The sequence below is a fragment of the Apteryx rowi genome, unplaced genomic scaffold (genome assembly GCF_003343035.1).
Source record: "Apteryx rowi isolate R43461 unplaced genomic scaffold, aptRow1 scaffold_59, whole genome shotgun sequence".
NCBI lineage: Eukaryota > Metazoa > Chordata > Aves > Apterygiformes > Apterygidae > Apteryx > Apteryx rowi.
In genome coordinates, this window is record NW_020450860.1 from 730,884 (window position 1) to 745,761 (window position 14,878).

The window sequence follows — 14,878 nt, forward strand, 5'->3', positions numbered from 1 at the left end:
CATCAACAGATGTCTCCTGTGAACATTTGGTCATTCAGGTCCAAATGCAGTTCCTTCCAGGTTTTCATTTCAGAGCAAGGAAGACAAGATGACAAAGGCAATTTAAAATATATGGCAATAAATGCAAAACGTGTGTTCGTCTTACTTGGCCATGCTAAGCTTAGAGATGAGTTACTGCAGTGCTTGACACGTGATTTAGAGAAAGCAATCTTGCAAGTCAAACACAAAGAATTACACCTTTTAGAAATGGGAAAGTAACTTTTTCATTCAAATACTGATTAATTTATGCCTGCTTTCCAGTTGCAAAGTATCTATTCAAGTACAGCTGCACAATTTAAACAGCATACAGTTGTCTGAGGGCAAGAAGGAGGATAAATACAACACAGGCTGCTACTAAGCAGGACTACAGTGTGAGGGAAGAGGTTTCATTTCACAGGGCTTAATAACCAAGCTCGGGAGAGAGGCATCTCCCCAAAGCCACTCTGCATTTCCAGACATGGCTCACTGCTTTCGGTTTTGAGGGGATGAGGCCAGCACCCCAGGGGTGTACCCCTCTAACCATTTAAAGATGGTTTGGAGTCTTGAAGATAGAGTCATTGGTCTGCTTAGTCCTGGGCAGGTGCACATACCTTTCTTTCATCAGAGGTACAAAAACAAGGAGGAGAAATTCATTAAAACCTTTGAAATGTAAAGCATTAAGGCTTTTATTTGAACAATATCAACTTTTTTCACCCTTTCCCTTTGGCTGCAGAGGCTTCTTCTAAACAGGACTACCCAGCTCCCCTTTGACAGTCACTCAGCACTAAAGACGGTAAYAACCTTCCTTTGGAAGGAAAAAGAGAGACTTTGAACTGGGAACYTAGGTTTTGACTGGCTGAATCCCACCTCTTTTAAGGCCAAAAGACTGTAAAAGGGTGAAAAAGAGGAGCAAGCAGAAGAGGCAGATGCTCTCTAACCCYGGCGAACTCTTGGCGCCCCTGCGGTCGCAGCGGCTGCTCCAAACCTGCGCTAACCCAGAGCTGCTTTTGCAGTGCTGCTGCCAGCTGCCCTCCRGCCACAGACCAGGCCATTTGGGCTGGCGACACGTGATCCCTGTTACATACGGASCAAGAGAGGGGAAAGAGGGGAGACAGGAAAGAAAAACGTCCCCCCCATCCCGTGCAGGAGCCCAAGCCTCATCTCCAGGTGGTTTTCAAGGGCTAGTAAAGGTGGGCGCAGTGGCAATGCCATCACTTTACTCTCTCTGGCCCAGCCACCGTTTGGGTTCAGTATGACGATGTCAGTGTCACATCAGCGGCGCGAGAGGAAGGAGCGAGGAGGCTGGAGGATCTGGCTGCAGCCCACCCATCCCACACTCCACTCCAGTTCATAAGCATCCGAGAAGAGGTGATCATTTCTTCCCTGCTAGTTTCCCCTCTAAAGAGAGACCATACAGCTATGACTTTCCAGAGGCACCCGGTCAATCCTAGCAGTTCCCCCAGACCAGAGATGGGTAGCGAGGGGGCTGTAGGCTGGGCRAGTGCAGGTCCACCACGGTTGCCAGCTCTCCTCAGGGGTGCACGATCCCCCCATCCCACGACCAACATGCAGGCATGTGCTATATGCAGGTGCACGTCCAGGTACATGGCAGGAGGGAGGTGGGACGTATGGCTCTCAGGTGCCTTCCTCGCTTGCAAGGTGCCCTCGGCTGCTTGCTTGCAGCGGCTACTTGCAGTCATTGCACAGCTTGCAGTTCAGCAGTCAATTTATACCACCAGCGGCCTTGAGCAAATTTCTTCAAAAGCAACCAGGAGGATAAAACGCTCTCCAGGGGAGGAGACCTAAACAGAAAGGACCCATTTTCTGCTGGGTTTCCAAATATCAGCCTCCCTGCAGCCCGGGCTCACTACCGTGAGAGCCCTCCGAGATCCTGCTGCATTAGCTCTCTGCCAAAGGGAAGTGCGCTGCCTCTTCCCAACCACGCCACACAGTGTGCTACAGCTGGTAGACAGGCTGCAGACATTCGTYTGCTTGTTTTTATTCAGTCTGAAGTCTCAGGTAATAACCTGGCTCTGGGAGATGGGACTTTAAGAAAAAACAGCAAATACTGTAAAATTCGTAGCAAAATAATGGGAGCTTGCAGCTTAGAAGGACAGCCTGAACTCTCCCTCCATTCTTACTTCAGTTCAGTAAAGTTCAAGACAGATTATGGAAAACTTGGCCAAACCCGAGACCAAGCAAGCAGGCATAATATAAGAAGATTCATGATCTTCATTTCTGAAATACTCTGGAAACAATTATGGCCACTCAATAACCCACTGCATTTGCCTACTATCCTTTCATTAAGGCTTACATTTGCTACAAAGCTGTTTTATGTGTTTGAAAAGTCATACAGTCTCTCTTTGGGGACTCCACTGTATCAGACATTTTGTTGCACTGCCAGAAATAACCAAAGCCTTCATGAGCTAAAGGGTTATTGCTGGCATGGAATTTCCTTTGTTCCAATTACAGAATCTCATTTTTCTCTCTTGCTTCCAATTGTGCTTTCATTGTTTATGATTTGTATGATTAAAATAAACCACAGCATGCTGGCAAAGACAGGGACATCTGAAACTTCTCCCTCAAAGAAGAGAATCTGGCAAGGTGCTAAAAATATATTAATTTGGAACTGGTATAAAGGGAACAAGAGTTCCGCGGATGATTTAGATTAACATACAAGTTCGTCTTGAGCAGTTTGGAAACGGCAGGATCTAACAGTAATACTTAACGTACTTGCAGGTTTTGCAGTGGGCAAATGTTGCTGGCGTTCTGTTCAGAAGAGCTTTACAGGAATATACTAATGTAAGCAGATTACTAAACTCTGAGATTCTAGATTTTAATAGGCTTTTAGTATTAAATGCTGCCAAACCCTGATGCTATATATAAGCTTATATATATATACAAGGCTCACATCATCTTTGAGATTCAGATGCCTAACTCCCATAGAAACCAAGACRAGGCTGGTACCTAAGCACCCAGATAACTCGAGCTAAAAATCTTTAAATGAGCTAATTATTCAGTTGGCAATACAGTAACAGCGCCCTGGGCTATCTCAAGGAGCTGCCTATGAATCTACTGATCCCAGGTGAGCTCTGAAGAGGTGCCCAGGAGCGCACAAGAAAAGAGGAAGAATCACCAGGTCCGGTCCCCAGCCACCACTAACGTCCAAGCCCTGTGACCCCTTCGCAAGCGGTGGAGTGTGCCAAGCGCGGCTTTTGCTCTGAACCTTTGTGGCTTCCCATAAAAGCACAATACATGTTCATATATGTTGCAAAGCAGCAGTTCGTTACTTTTTCCCCATTTTGGCCTATGTTCTTCGACCACACAGCAATGGCACAGCAAAAGACACAGGCACCTCTCAACACATCATCAGAAACCCAGTCTCCCCTGTATGATTGCCACCGTTTGCAAGATGTTATGTCCAGCAGGTCAAGCACCACGTCCTAAACCCACGTAAGAGAGGATTATCAAGCTACCAACCCAGAGATCAAACCTCAGGGAGGAGGACAAACTCGTAYCATGAGATGGTCCAACCTGGAGAGGTGAACGAGGTGGACAAAGCCAGAAACAAGGTGGCAGACCTCACTCAGCACCACCTGCACAGGAGAGCCCACGGCAGGACTGCACTGAAATTGTTCATCGCATCGGGGAAAACGAGGTTAAAAACTGCACCAGGCTGCAGCGCCTCGGAGGCCCAAGCGCGCGTGCCGCGCTCCGTCAGGTTAGAGGGAGTTAAGGGGAAGGAGGAAACGGGGAACGGCTCAGAATGGGAAACGAGAGCCAGTGGAGCGGCATTGAGCACGTCCGGTCGGCGGGGAGGTCACTCTGCTGATTACAAAGCACTGGGATAAAGAGGACAGAGTAAATACTGATTCAGAAAAACCCAGGAGGAGGAGCAGAGGGGGCCGAAGGCAGCATGTGCGTCAAACAGCAGGATATACATTGTCATTATTATCGAGGTACCTGAATGCATTGGCACAGGGATGCAAAGTTGCTATTCCAGGCTCGATTTAACATATTATGGGAAAAGGGCTTAGAACAACCAGTAAATTTTGCCATGACAGAGAGGGCAGGAAATGGATAAACCAGCAGGGCTTCTCTCTAACTTAATTACACACTCGGGTACCACATTACAGATATGACAGGTAAATGGCCACAAGCCCTATGGAAAGGACACCAAAGCACAGCCAGGCCYACGCAGACCTGGCTTGTCTCTAAGGGTCAGAGACCGAACACTCACTTCAAGTGATCAGATTTGTTTCCAGCAGCGGTATAGCTGCAGCGATGTTTCTGCTGGGAGAGGCTACATGGAGCAGGTTAAGTGTCCTCCTGTCCAGCCTGCTGAACTTCCAGGAGGATCTGAGCAAGGAAAAACTGCATCTCATTTGCAAAAGCCAGTATCTGACAATGCAACAGGGAAACATTAAGATATAAAGTATATGTTACATGCACATAACCTAGAAAATCAGACCATTTTCTCTGACAGCAATTACATGCGGGGGACAACTATCAGGTCAATATCCTGGACTTAATACCAGAGATTCAAAAAACACCAAATTTCTTGTTAAAAGTGCCAAGCGGGAGCCTGAATGATGACTGACCAGTGCGTGTCATTCCTGCACTAGGACAGCTGTAGCTACGCTGGAAATACTCATGCACATACTGCACGTTCTCACGGCAGCTCGCAGAAGAGCTCCTGTGCATGAACAGCTGCTTGTCTCCCTCTTGGGGAAAAGACTGAATAAACTGGTTATCTGGCATACTTGAGCACCATTACCTTAAACGCACCTGATTTTCAGCAGTCTTCTGACTCTGAAAGGGATCCCGCACTGGGAAATGCAAACACCTGAAGCAGCCAAACGATCACTAGCTCCTTTTGGCCGTTTTGGTTCTACATCAAGCAACACAATTGGCTTTAGAGCTGGTTTTCACTATGCATTTGTTTTGTTTCGAAGCACATTTTGCAAACAAGCCTGGGGAGGGCAGCACCATGGACTGTTTTCTCCGTTCAGCTGTGTTTAGATGAGTTTCCCCCGTAGTTTCACTGGCGGAAACACTGCCATGTACGACTCTCTCTCAGAGAGACCTCCCCAGTCCGCACCCACTTGGGGCTGTTGCCTGGCTCACAGCAAAACACCTCAACATTCACAACAGCAGAACTTCAACAGCTCCTGCGAGGGAGCTCGTACCGGTATTTCATGTTACCTGGCAGAGGTGGTGATGTCTGCACGATAAMCCGGAGGGTGGGAAGGAGGAGATGGATGGACAGACGGGCTCTCTTCAAGCCCAGCAGAGGATTTCGTCATTGACTTAATACCTAGGCAGCCAGCGGGCTGAAAACGTGGGGTCCCCAACATGTACCTGCACTTTATCCTCTCCTTCCCCTGCCCTGTCTGCACGCTGCGGCACCCACCAGCTCCTACGCAACCTGCAAACCCCATGCCCACTGCACGGAGAGGGTCTGGGGCYGGACCAGCCCAGCACGATCTCCAACAACCTGCAGCCACCTACCAGCTCTGCACCGGGGCTCCTGGAAATGCCCAGCACCTCCCAAAGCGGTGCCTGCAGAGCCAGCATGGAGCCTGTGCACAAACACAGCTCCATAGAGGTTCACCACGCACATCCTCCAGCTGTGCAGATCTTCACTGGTGAAGGTGCCGTGCTGCTTGCTGACCCGACCCTGCGCTGGAAACCCCAGCCCCAGGCTGGAAGACCACTCCGAGCAACCCCAGCAGGGCTCTTACCGCACTGCAAGCACCCGCAAAAGGTGCTCTGGAGCAATGCCGAGCTCCCCAAAGCTTGCACTTGAGCAAGGGAGAATCAAAGCAAAACCTGTCTTGGCCCCGTTGTCCAAYACATAATTGCTACTGCTACTTTGCAGCCCCGGTGTTATCTGCCAGCTGAACTGGGGAGGAAGGTAAAGGGCTTTTCTAAGCAGAAAGCTGAAAAAAAGACTATCATCTAAAGCCAGAGTTAACCCACAAATATAAGCCACTGGGAGGATTTGAACCCAMAATCTTTCCTTCTCCGGCTCTTCCCTCAGCAGTGGTTTCGCCGGGGCCTGGTTAAGGCAGTCACCTTAACTGGCCGTGGCCCCAGCGAGCTGAGGTAGGCAGAGATCGCACCCTAGGTCCTCCTCTGCAAAGCTGCAGTGTGTGCAGCACTATTTTAAGACGTTTTATAATTAACAAGCAGTGAGGCGATATTGAAGTAATCTTTTTTTTTTTCAATTGTACTTCTCACTAGGCATGGAAACACCAGATTTTCCAGAAATGGTACAGACAGAGGATGCATTTTTCCTCAGGCGAAGTAAGTACATTTTCTTAAGTGAGTGATCTTAGATGCTTGAGTAATTTTTTAAAATACAGCTTAATGCTAATTTTCTGGTCCCTTTGGTGTTTCAGGTCAGTATTGCAAGTGCAGGTTAATTATCACCTGAGGCTACTGATCAAGAAGCCGTAATTAATATCTCAACGTTTCATCACTTCTTCATTTTATTTCTATTTCTTCTCTTAGGGAAACTATTTAATAGCAAAGGATGCTTTGCAAAGCAGGCTTACTAGGTGAGACTCAGGTATAATCGTAAGAAACATTTCCAAGTTGCACTTCCACATTCTTCAAAGTTCCTGAGGAGCAATTTTTGCAAGAAAAACCTCTGTTTCCGTTAGCACACCCTTCCCCGTCATACTACGAATCCTGTATTGTCTTCATTAATCCCCCTGCTACTGCCAGGACAGCCTCAGACCCAGCGGGCAAGGCAGGGAAACGCAGGCCAGGGCCGGAGCCGCTCTCCGCGCGGGCACTGGGAGACCCGGCACGCGACTGCATCGCCCCTCRACGCGGGCTCTGCACATCGCGCCGAGCCGCCGTGCAGCAGGCATCGGTTCTGCAAAAGGTTTCTTACGGATAAGAGGGACCAGCAGGGAAAGGAGCAGCGTGCTGGCCACAAATCGCTCCTGGGTTCACAAAACACGGGCGCTGCTGGGGCAAGGGAGGGGAAGAGAGCTRCGATTCACCTCTCCACGATTTCTTGTCCGTTCCAGCACAGGCTGTCGTTCCGCACGGCAGAGCTGTGGCTGCAGACGTACTCTGGCAAGCTGCTGTAAAAACTGCTGTGAGACTTCAGCTTCACAATGAGCTCCCTGGAAGAAAGGGCAAAAACAGGGCTCAGTTAAAAGAGGGAAAGCCGACGGTGTTGGTGCATTTTAACCGGTGAGGGTGGCCACGTAACCAAACAGAAACACAAGTCGCTGCCCGTAACAGGAGGGCAGCAGCCCCTCTGCCTCGCAGCGGGCGACGGCAGCCCCTCCGAGCACGGGCCGCCTGTCAGCTTGTCCGCCTGACACCGGCCACCCGCCATCCCTGCACAGGGAGGTGGCACTCCGCGCTTGCACTCGCAGAGGGGACGTGAGGCAGGCGGCAGCCCCGCTCCGCACCCTCTCTTCCCAGCAGAAGGGGCATTTGGCCGTCCCGGCACCCCTTCGGCGGCAGTCCGGAGGTGCCGGGTCCCCTCTGACCATGCTGGGCCCAGGGCACTCGGAGGCATCGGAGCAGGCACAGGGCGATGCCCCGGTCCTCCCCACCCAGCTCTGCCCCACCAAGGGCAAGGAGGCAAGCRGGGGCACCCAGCAGCTGCTGCCGGGAAATGCCAGCGGATTTAATTAGGTAAAAGTTGCAAAGAGCCCAAGGATATGAATAGCAGGACTGGAGGAAGCAAAATTTGGCCTCATGGTCTCTTGGCTTCAGTTCAGCGCATTTCCCTCTTTGGCAGCAGGTTTCTTCTTGGCCTCCTTCCTCRCCAGGACAGAGGACGAGGGACCGTCACCTCCCAAGGGTTGGCCTCYGGATACCCACGGCGGCGCTGCTTCCGCACCCCCTCTGCTCTGCAGGGAGACCGGGTGAAGCAAGGGGCTGTCAAACAAATCAAGTTTAAAAAGCAGCGCAGAGCTGCTCTAGAACCAGTCCCTGCAGGCCGGGCTGCGGAGCGGGAGCCAGATTTCCCCTCTCCTTTCTTTTTCCAAGCATTTACAATCACTCTCCCCTTYGGCCGGACGGTGCCGGGCCAGGCGCAGGGAGCTTCTCCCGGGGCGCCCGGGCGTTTGGGGAGCAGAGGCCAATCCTGACACAGGCAGGCAGCTTTGCTCTCCAAGCTCAGCTTTGCTCCCCAAGCTCAGCTCTGCTCCTCACGCTCAGCTCCAGACTGCCAGCTGGGGGCAGACGAAACAAGGAGAAGACATCCAACGCCGGCAAAGCAGCCCGCGCTGTTCAGCTCTGGGTTTTTCTCAAAAAGCAGCATTTCAGCCCTGATCAGACTCACAGCCCGTGCATGCAGGGCTCACATGAATGTGGGCAGAGTGCRGTCCAAGTCTTCTTCTCGCTGGGCTCAAAACCACGCAGCCCTCCAGGAGACTGCAAGCACCTCCTGACCTACCCATCGCTACCCRCACCACTGAGCGCAGCTTTGGCCAGGTAAAAGCCCCCAAAGGGTGCCAGGAGAGCCCGCAGCCTTCCTGCACAAAGTCAAGGGTGCTTAGTACGCTCCCCTCCTGCATCAGCCCCTGGCCCCCGCGGTCCTGCCCGTGCCCGTGCTCCCTTTTCTGCGGACGCCGCGAGCATCGGGGAGCAAGGGACAGAGAAAAACTTCCCTTCGCCCTGGAGCTCCCAGCTGGGCTCCCCGGGGGCCGGCAGAGAGGGGCAGGGAGAAACACCTCCGCAGCTCGCCTAACTCACGGCAGCAGGTTACGTTGGACTCGGCCGTCCTCGCCGACATCTCSAGCAGGGCCGGGGCAGCGCAGCCCYGCRGCGTGTTGAGACAGCGGAGGAATGCAAGCGCCGGCGTTATCTAATGGGAACTGTATCAAGAATGCGGCCCGGTTGCTCTTTAAAAGGAAATTCATCCAAGTTAGTCGAGCCCCGGTTCTCAAAAGAGCTGAAGTGGCCTGTTTCTCTTCTGCAGAGATTTTTCATGCACTTAAGGCAGCAGTAAAGGCACAGCCCGTTTCCGAGTGCGCTTCCAGACCCACGGGGAGCACTTCTCCCCAGCACGCCAGCACGAGCCCAGCCTTGCAGGAGGGAAGCGCCGGATGCAGCGCCACGAGCGCAGACACCTGCTTTGCTTTGAAAACATTCAGTAAAAGGCTGCTAATATTCCTGAACTACCCTAAACACTGCACAAAAATGAAGGGAAATAAGCCCCCCTCCACCTACAGGAGAGGCATTACGTGCCCGTCTGGAGCGACCGTTTCCACCTGCGACGATACCTGGGAGRGTATTTGGCACTACTGCAGCGCCCGAGAAACCCGGGCACAGCGTTTGGGGTACGAACCCAGTGCTTGGCGCTGTACAAAAGCAAAACAACGATGGAAAGCAGCAGGCAGCTTCCCAGATTAAAAGAGGAGCACCTCAGCAAGGATGCCCTGGGTGAGAAGACACGCGGGCAGGCACCAAGCTGCCCTTCGCAGGCAGCCACAGAGCGGCTCTGACGCTCGCAGTCGAAACCAACCGCAGGTTTATTGGTAAGGGAAAAAGCCTCTCACCTCCTGCGGCCGGACAGAGTTTCTTCTTGTTCAGTACGAGTCACCTTCAGGACCTTCCTGTCACCGAGAAGCTCCTCGGGGTAATGAGCTGATCGATGCCGCCTCTGCTGAGCGGGGCCACACAGCCGGCTGAGCTGCAAGACACAAGCGCCGCGGCGTGAGGAAGCGTTACCGGGACCAGAAACGCGGTGGGAAACGGCTTCAGGTGCGCGCCGCCCCCGGCACGCGGGCTCCCCAGCACAAGCACGGGGAAGCACCCCGGTCCCGGCGGCTCGGGAACCCACGGGCCACTGCCCGGAGCGCCCCGACCCTCGTTAACAGGGGTTTGCACCCCAAGTCGCTTCGCACCGACTCAAACATGTTACAGGGACAAACTTGCAGGCAAAGCGATTAGAAACACATAGCAATTCTTCCTCTGCACGCACAGCCCAGGGACTTCTGACTCTGAGGCTTTTTAAAGGTGTCGGACATCCCGCTCGGGTCCCCGCCTCGGAAGGCGAAGCCGCCCTTTCCAAAAGGAAGCTGAGCTTTTGCCGACGGTCCCGGCCGGACCCGCAGCAGGGCTCCAGGCGTGTGAAGGTGCACGCCACGCTGCCGCGTGCAGCTCGGAGCGCTTTTCCAGCCAGCCTGGAGGATGCAGCAGCCTCCGCTGTGCGCACCCTCCCACCACTGATGCAAGCCGTGAGCATGCAATCCCAATCCAAACGGGGCCTAAAAATACAGCGAACGTTTTGGCTACAGCCCAACCGCACCGTGGGAGGTCTTGATTAACAGGTCCCTGTTAATGACACAAATTAGCTCATTAGCATACAGATGATCCCGTAGCCGGGCGAAGCAGCGAGGGGAAGGCTCGGAGACGCCTCATTAAAGCTCTCCGGAGCAGGCGCTGCCCCGCGCCCCGGCTGCCCTCGGCCCCCCGCTCTCCTGCGACGCCTGCAAGGCATTAACCTGCAAACGGGACAGCGCGAGTGCATTCCCGCAAGCGAAGCCCCGGAACGGGCGGGCGGGTGAAACCTTCGTGCACCGGAGAAGCTGCAAGTTTGAGCAGCATATCCAAGCTTTTGGGGKTTTTTTTAATTTATTCAAGGACTAATTAGCCTTTTCAGGAAAAAAAAAATCTGCAGCCTTTATAGAGTCATGGCCAAATGATTGTCGTTTTTAGTTAAATAAAAATCAGGCTAAGATTTCAATATTGAAGCGAGAGGTTGTGTAAGCAGCACACGGCCTGCTCCTTTCCAGGGGCGGCGCTGCGCGTGCTTTTGTGCAGGAAAAGGTTTTCCCAGACCATCTGCCGGGCCCCAAGTGGTCCTCGGACAACATCTCGAAACACTGGTTTCGATCTTTCCCCTCGTTCTAGCCCTGCTGCAAGCCTGGGAACGCGAGAATTCAGTTTTCCAGGCTCTTTCTCATCACCAGCACTATTTCGAAGCAAGCTCCAAATATTAAAAAGTCCAGGAACAAGGCACGGTCGGGCTGGTTCCCTGTTTGCCCCTAGGATCGCCAGGGCACGGCAGGGAAGAGGTGAGACCGCGACCTGCGCCCTGTCACATGAAACACGATGCCGTAGGAAAAGGCATATATCGATAAATAAATCGGCAGGGTCATTTTTAGGCAAAAGGGGGGATTTTTTTGGTTACTCTTTCAGAGACTCTGCCGGGCCACCAAGAATCGCCCCCAAGGCACGCAATGGAACCAAACCTCTCCCGAAGCCCCGAACTCCTAGCAGCCCCCGAAGCCGCCACCGCTTCAGCAGCCACAGCGGGTTTTCCTGCCCCAGCTCCCTGAATCCCAATTCCACCCGCTCCCTCCAAGCGAGGGCGACGGGGCAAGGGCGACGCGCCGCCTGCCGCCAGCCGCTTCCCACCGCCCCGTTTCCTTATTTTACCTTCCCAAAGAGCAAATTCCCGCGGAGGAGGCGGAGAGCCCTGGGGAGCTCCTGGCCAGTGCTGACGATCCCATGCCAGGCGCCTCCGGCAAGGGGGAGCAGCTGGCTCGCGGCGCCCGGCGGGAGCAGGAAAGCCGCATAACGGCTCCGGTTCGGAGGCAACATCGATCTGAGAGGAGCGCAGGGAACGACCCAACGCAGCAGCGCTGCCAGCCCGTTTGAACGCTTCCCCGTTCATTTAGGGTAAGAGGTGCCGGAGGACGAGGGGGAAGCTGGCTGCGGCTGCACGGAGATGGTGCGCCGCCAACGGAGCAAACGGGAGCCCGGAGCGACTTCCCCCCAGGCTGACAAGGAGACGATGAAGCCCAGCACCGGTCCGTGCAGCGCCTGCATCGCTTTTAAGAGTAAGYGCGTTTTAAGAGTAATTTTCTAGAAGTTTAAAAAAGCAAAAACAAAAAAACACCTAAACCCCACGTAATCACCTTTCCCTCGGAAAGGAAGAGCGCCCCACCAGATGCTCTGGATTATCCACACCACGAGCTCCGCTTTGCTCTAACGCTAGCGTGCTTCGTTCAACCTTTGCTTAAACTTCACGTGGAGTTTCCATTTGTCTTCCCTGGGAACTCCTTCGCTTATGGACTCCTTCTCCAGGAAGACACAGTATTATTTTTTCCCCCTTTAAGGGGATGGCCTCATTTCTACAGGTTTCCTCCCGCAACCTCCTCTGCTCCCTGGAGTTCACATATGTCATCTTATACCTATTTCCGAGTTTCCTTTGGGAGAAGCTGCACATTAAGCCGAAAAGCGATTAACTACTCTAATTGATTTGGATACAGCCTCCGAAAGGGCGATGTGGCTCGGGCACGCGGCTTCGCACGCAGCGGGCTACCACCGGCCTCGAGAAACCGTGCCGCCTTCGGAGAAGTCACCCGGCACCCTCGAAATCCCGCGCGCAGATAGATAGATAGATAGATAGACAGGTAGATATACATTGTGACGATGTGGTATAGAACATAAACTTTTTAATAGTAGTAACCGAGACCATTTACCATTTCTACAGGTGCAATAAAAATGCTAATATATGTTAATGTTTAGTCTGTGGTTAATGTTTTGTCTTCTTAATTTCCCCAGGGCTTTTATTCCTGATTTAAATCCGCCAGGCTGCTCGGCTCATCGCACTGCTTTCCGCGAGCGGCACGGCGCCCTCTCAAACGAACGCTGATTAACGCAAGCGAACAAACACCTAGCTAGGACAAACATCCGTATTATATGCTTGTAACCGTTATATACATTTTGTCCGGAAGATGCGAAAGACGGACCGTTCGCCGCTCCCTCGCTCTTCCCGCAGCGGAAACCGCGGTTACGGGCGCACAAGTGAATTTATCGCCCTTTATTTTAGGTGATCACGGATATATTTTAGGATATCACAGCGTTATTAGCCACCTAACGATTGTTCTGCCGGCCCGGGCGCTCGAGCAGAAGGAACAAACCGAGCAGGGTAACGCAGGCGCCTTCTGCCCGCATGTCGCTGAAATCCCTCATTAACGGAGCGTTAAACGCTATTAATCAGCTCCACGGTGTCACGATTTCGATCACCGAGAYGTCCCCTCGCAAGGATCGCCTAAGAGGCGGCGTCCTAACTAATCCTCGCCCAGGCGCGGGACGCGACCCCTCGCCACGCCGCCGCGAGGCACGCTTAATAACGCGTCAGCCGGCAGGCCGGGCGCGCCGGGGATGGCCACCGCGGGCCGACGGGGGGCCGCGGGTACGTAGCGGAAGGGACCGGCGCCGCGCACCTCCRCTTCTTGTTCTTCCTGCCGCGGAGGACGCCCCGTCGCTCAGAGGCACCGCAACCTCGGTCCGAGCCAAGGCCTTTCAAAGGCACGTATAACGCAAACAAGGTGTTTCCTCTTCCCAGCGTCCTCAGTCCGCCGCGCTTAATCCACCGGAGAGAGCTGCTCTGTGCTTAAGCCAACGGCTGTTCGCTGTTATTTATAGGCTGGGAGGAAGTCGGGCTAAACGATCGCAGTTGCTCCTTGTGCCTCCTCCATAACCCGACGCGCAACGCGGGCACGACTTTGGAAGCGGCCGTTTCACTCCCACGCTTTGTTAATTCCATATTTAACACCAAATCCGGTGTTTCATTCCCTGTGGTYGGACCTCGGTGGCAGTCGGCGGGGCAGGTGGCTCCAGCCAGAGCTCAGGCTCAGCACCGGGACACGAGCAGGCGAGAAATGCTGAAGCGCTTGCTTAATTTTCAGCACATGCTTACGCAGCTTTCCCAGGCGGAGACGCTTCCCAGAACGGTGCTCCATGGCATACTGATGTGCCCATTGCTTTTACATTACCTCTACGCAGAATGATGCTTCTTCGAAGGCCTTCATCTTGGAGCGAGAAGCCAGCCTGGCCCAAAAGACAACGGCGGCGCAAAGGAGATGCAGGAGCTGCATCCGGCGGAGAGCCCGGCTCGGGTGCGCATGGCTCTGGCATCGCCTTCCTGCCGCATGGCGCCGGGCCCCGGACCACAGCCCCTCGGCTGCTTTCCCTTTCCCCTGTTAATTGGCTTCCGCTGCAGATTTCCCRGGATTTTTATATCACGCCAGGTTTGTGTCTATGGCATTACACGACGAAGCAACCGGAGAGAAATAAATTCCTCGCAGCTTAATTTAGGGAGGAAAAASAGATACCTGCCATCAGTCTGTAACAGGAGCCAGAAAAAGGGGCTATAGCAGGTTATTTAACAGCGGCGGTGTCAGCTGGGTTGCAAATGGGGTCAAAACYGAGTGGCCCAACTTCCCCCCCGCAGTCCCCAGCCCAGACTCAATTCTTCTTTGAGCAATACATTGTTAAATAATTTAAAAAGTTACAGCGTGACTTTTTTTTTTTCTTTTAAACCAGACTGATTCAATTTTGGAAGTATAAAGCCATTATAATGTGTCAGCTAGCAATTAGCTACTGTACACTGTTTATTCTTGAATATAATCTTTGGGTAGAAGGGCAATATTCTCGGAAACGCAGCATTAACTTGTTCCTCAATGACTTTAATATTGCTCTTTTCAAATTGCTGCTCATAAAATCTCAGGGAAGAAAAATCTACTGATGATATCCCATCGTCTTAATTAGTTCTCGCTCCCTCTATCAGCCGTTCAAGAGCAAGCGTAACATTTATATAAAATAGAGCACACGAGGCTCAGCGCTAACTGCTCCAACAGGTCATTTCGGAACAAGCARGTAGGAAGCAATGCCCGTTCCGTTCCCGAACCTGTGCGGATCCGCGCTCACGGACAAAAGCAGCTGTTGAGATTTACACTTCAACAAACTCTCGCAGTGAAGCCGCTTCAAAGGTTTTTATGCCCCAACAGTATTTTTCGCTGCAAAACGCCTCCCTCCCTTCCCGCGCTAGGATGTTCAGGGCAGCGCAGCTGAATGGAGAAGCCTA

General features: G+C 52.9%; 1 protein-coding gene across 1 annotated transcript in view; it reads right to left on the reverse strand.

Moving 5' to 3' along the window:
- GPC3 (glypican 3) overlaps positions 1-14,878 on the reverse strand; it is a 181,285-nt gene that overhangs the window by 48,392 nt on the left and 118,015 nt on the right. The window contains exons 7-8 of the mRNA XM_026082717.1: positions 9,555-9,688; positions 7,035-7,160 (exon numbers count right to left, since the gene is read on the reverse strand). Coding sequence (XP_025938502.1) covers positions 7,035-7,160; positions 9,555-9,688 — 260 coding nt within the window. The remainder of the gene's footprint in view (positions 1-7,034; positions 7,161-9,554; positions 9,689-14,878) is intronic.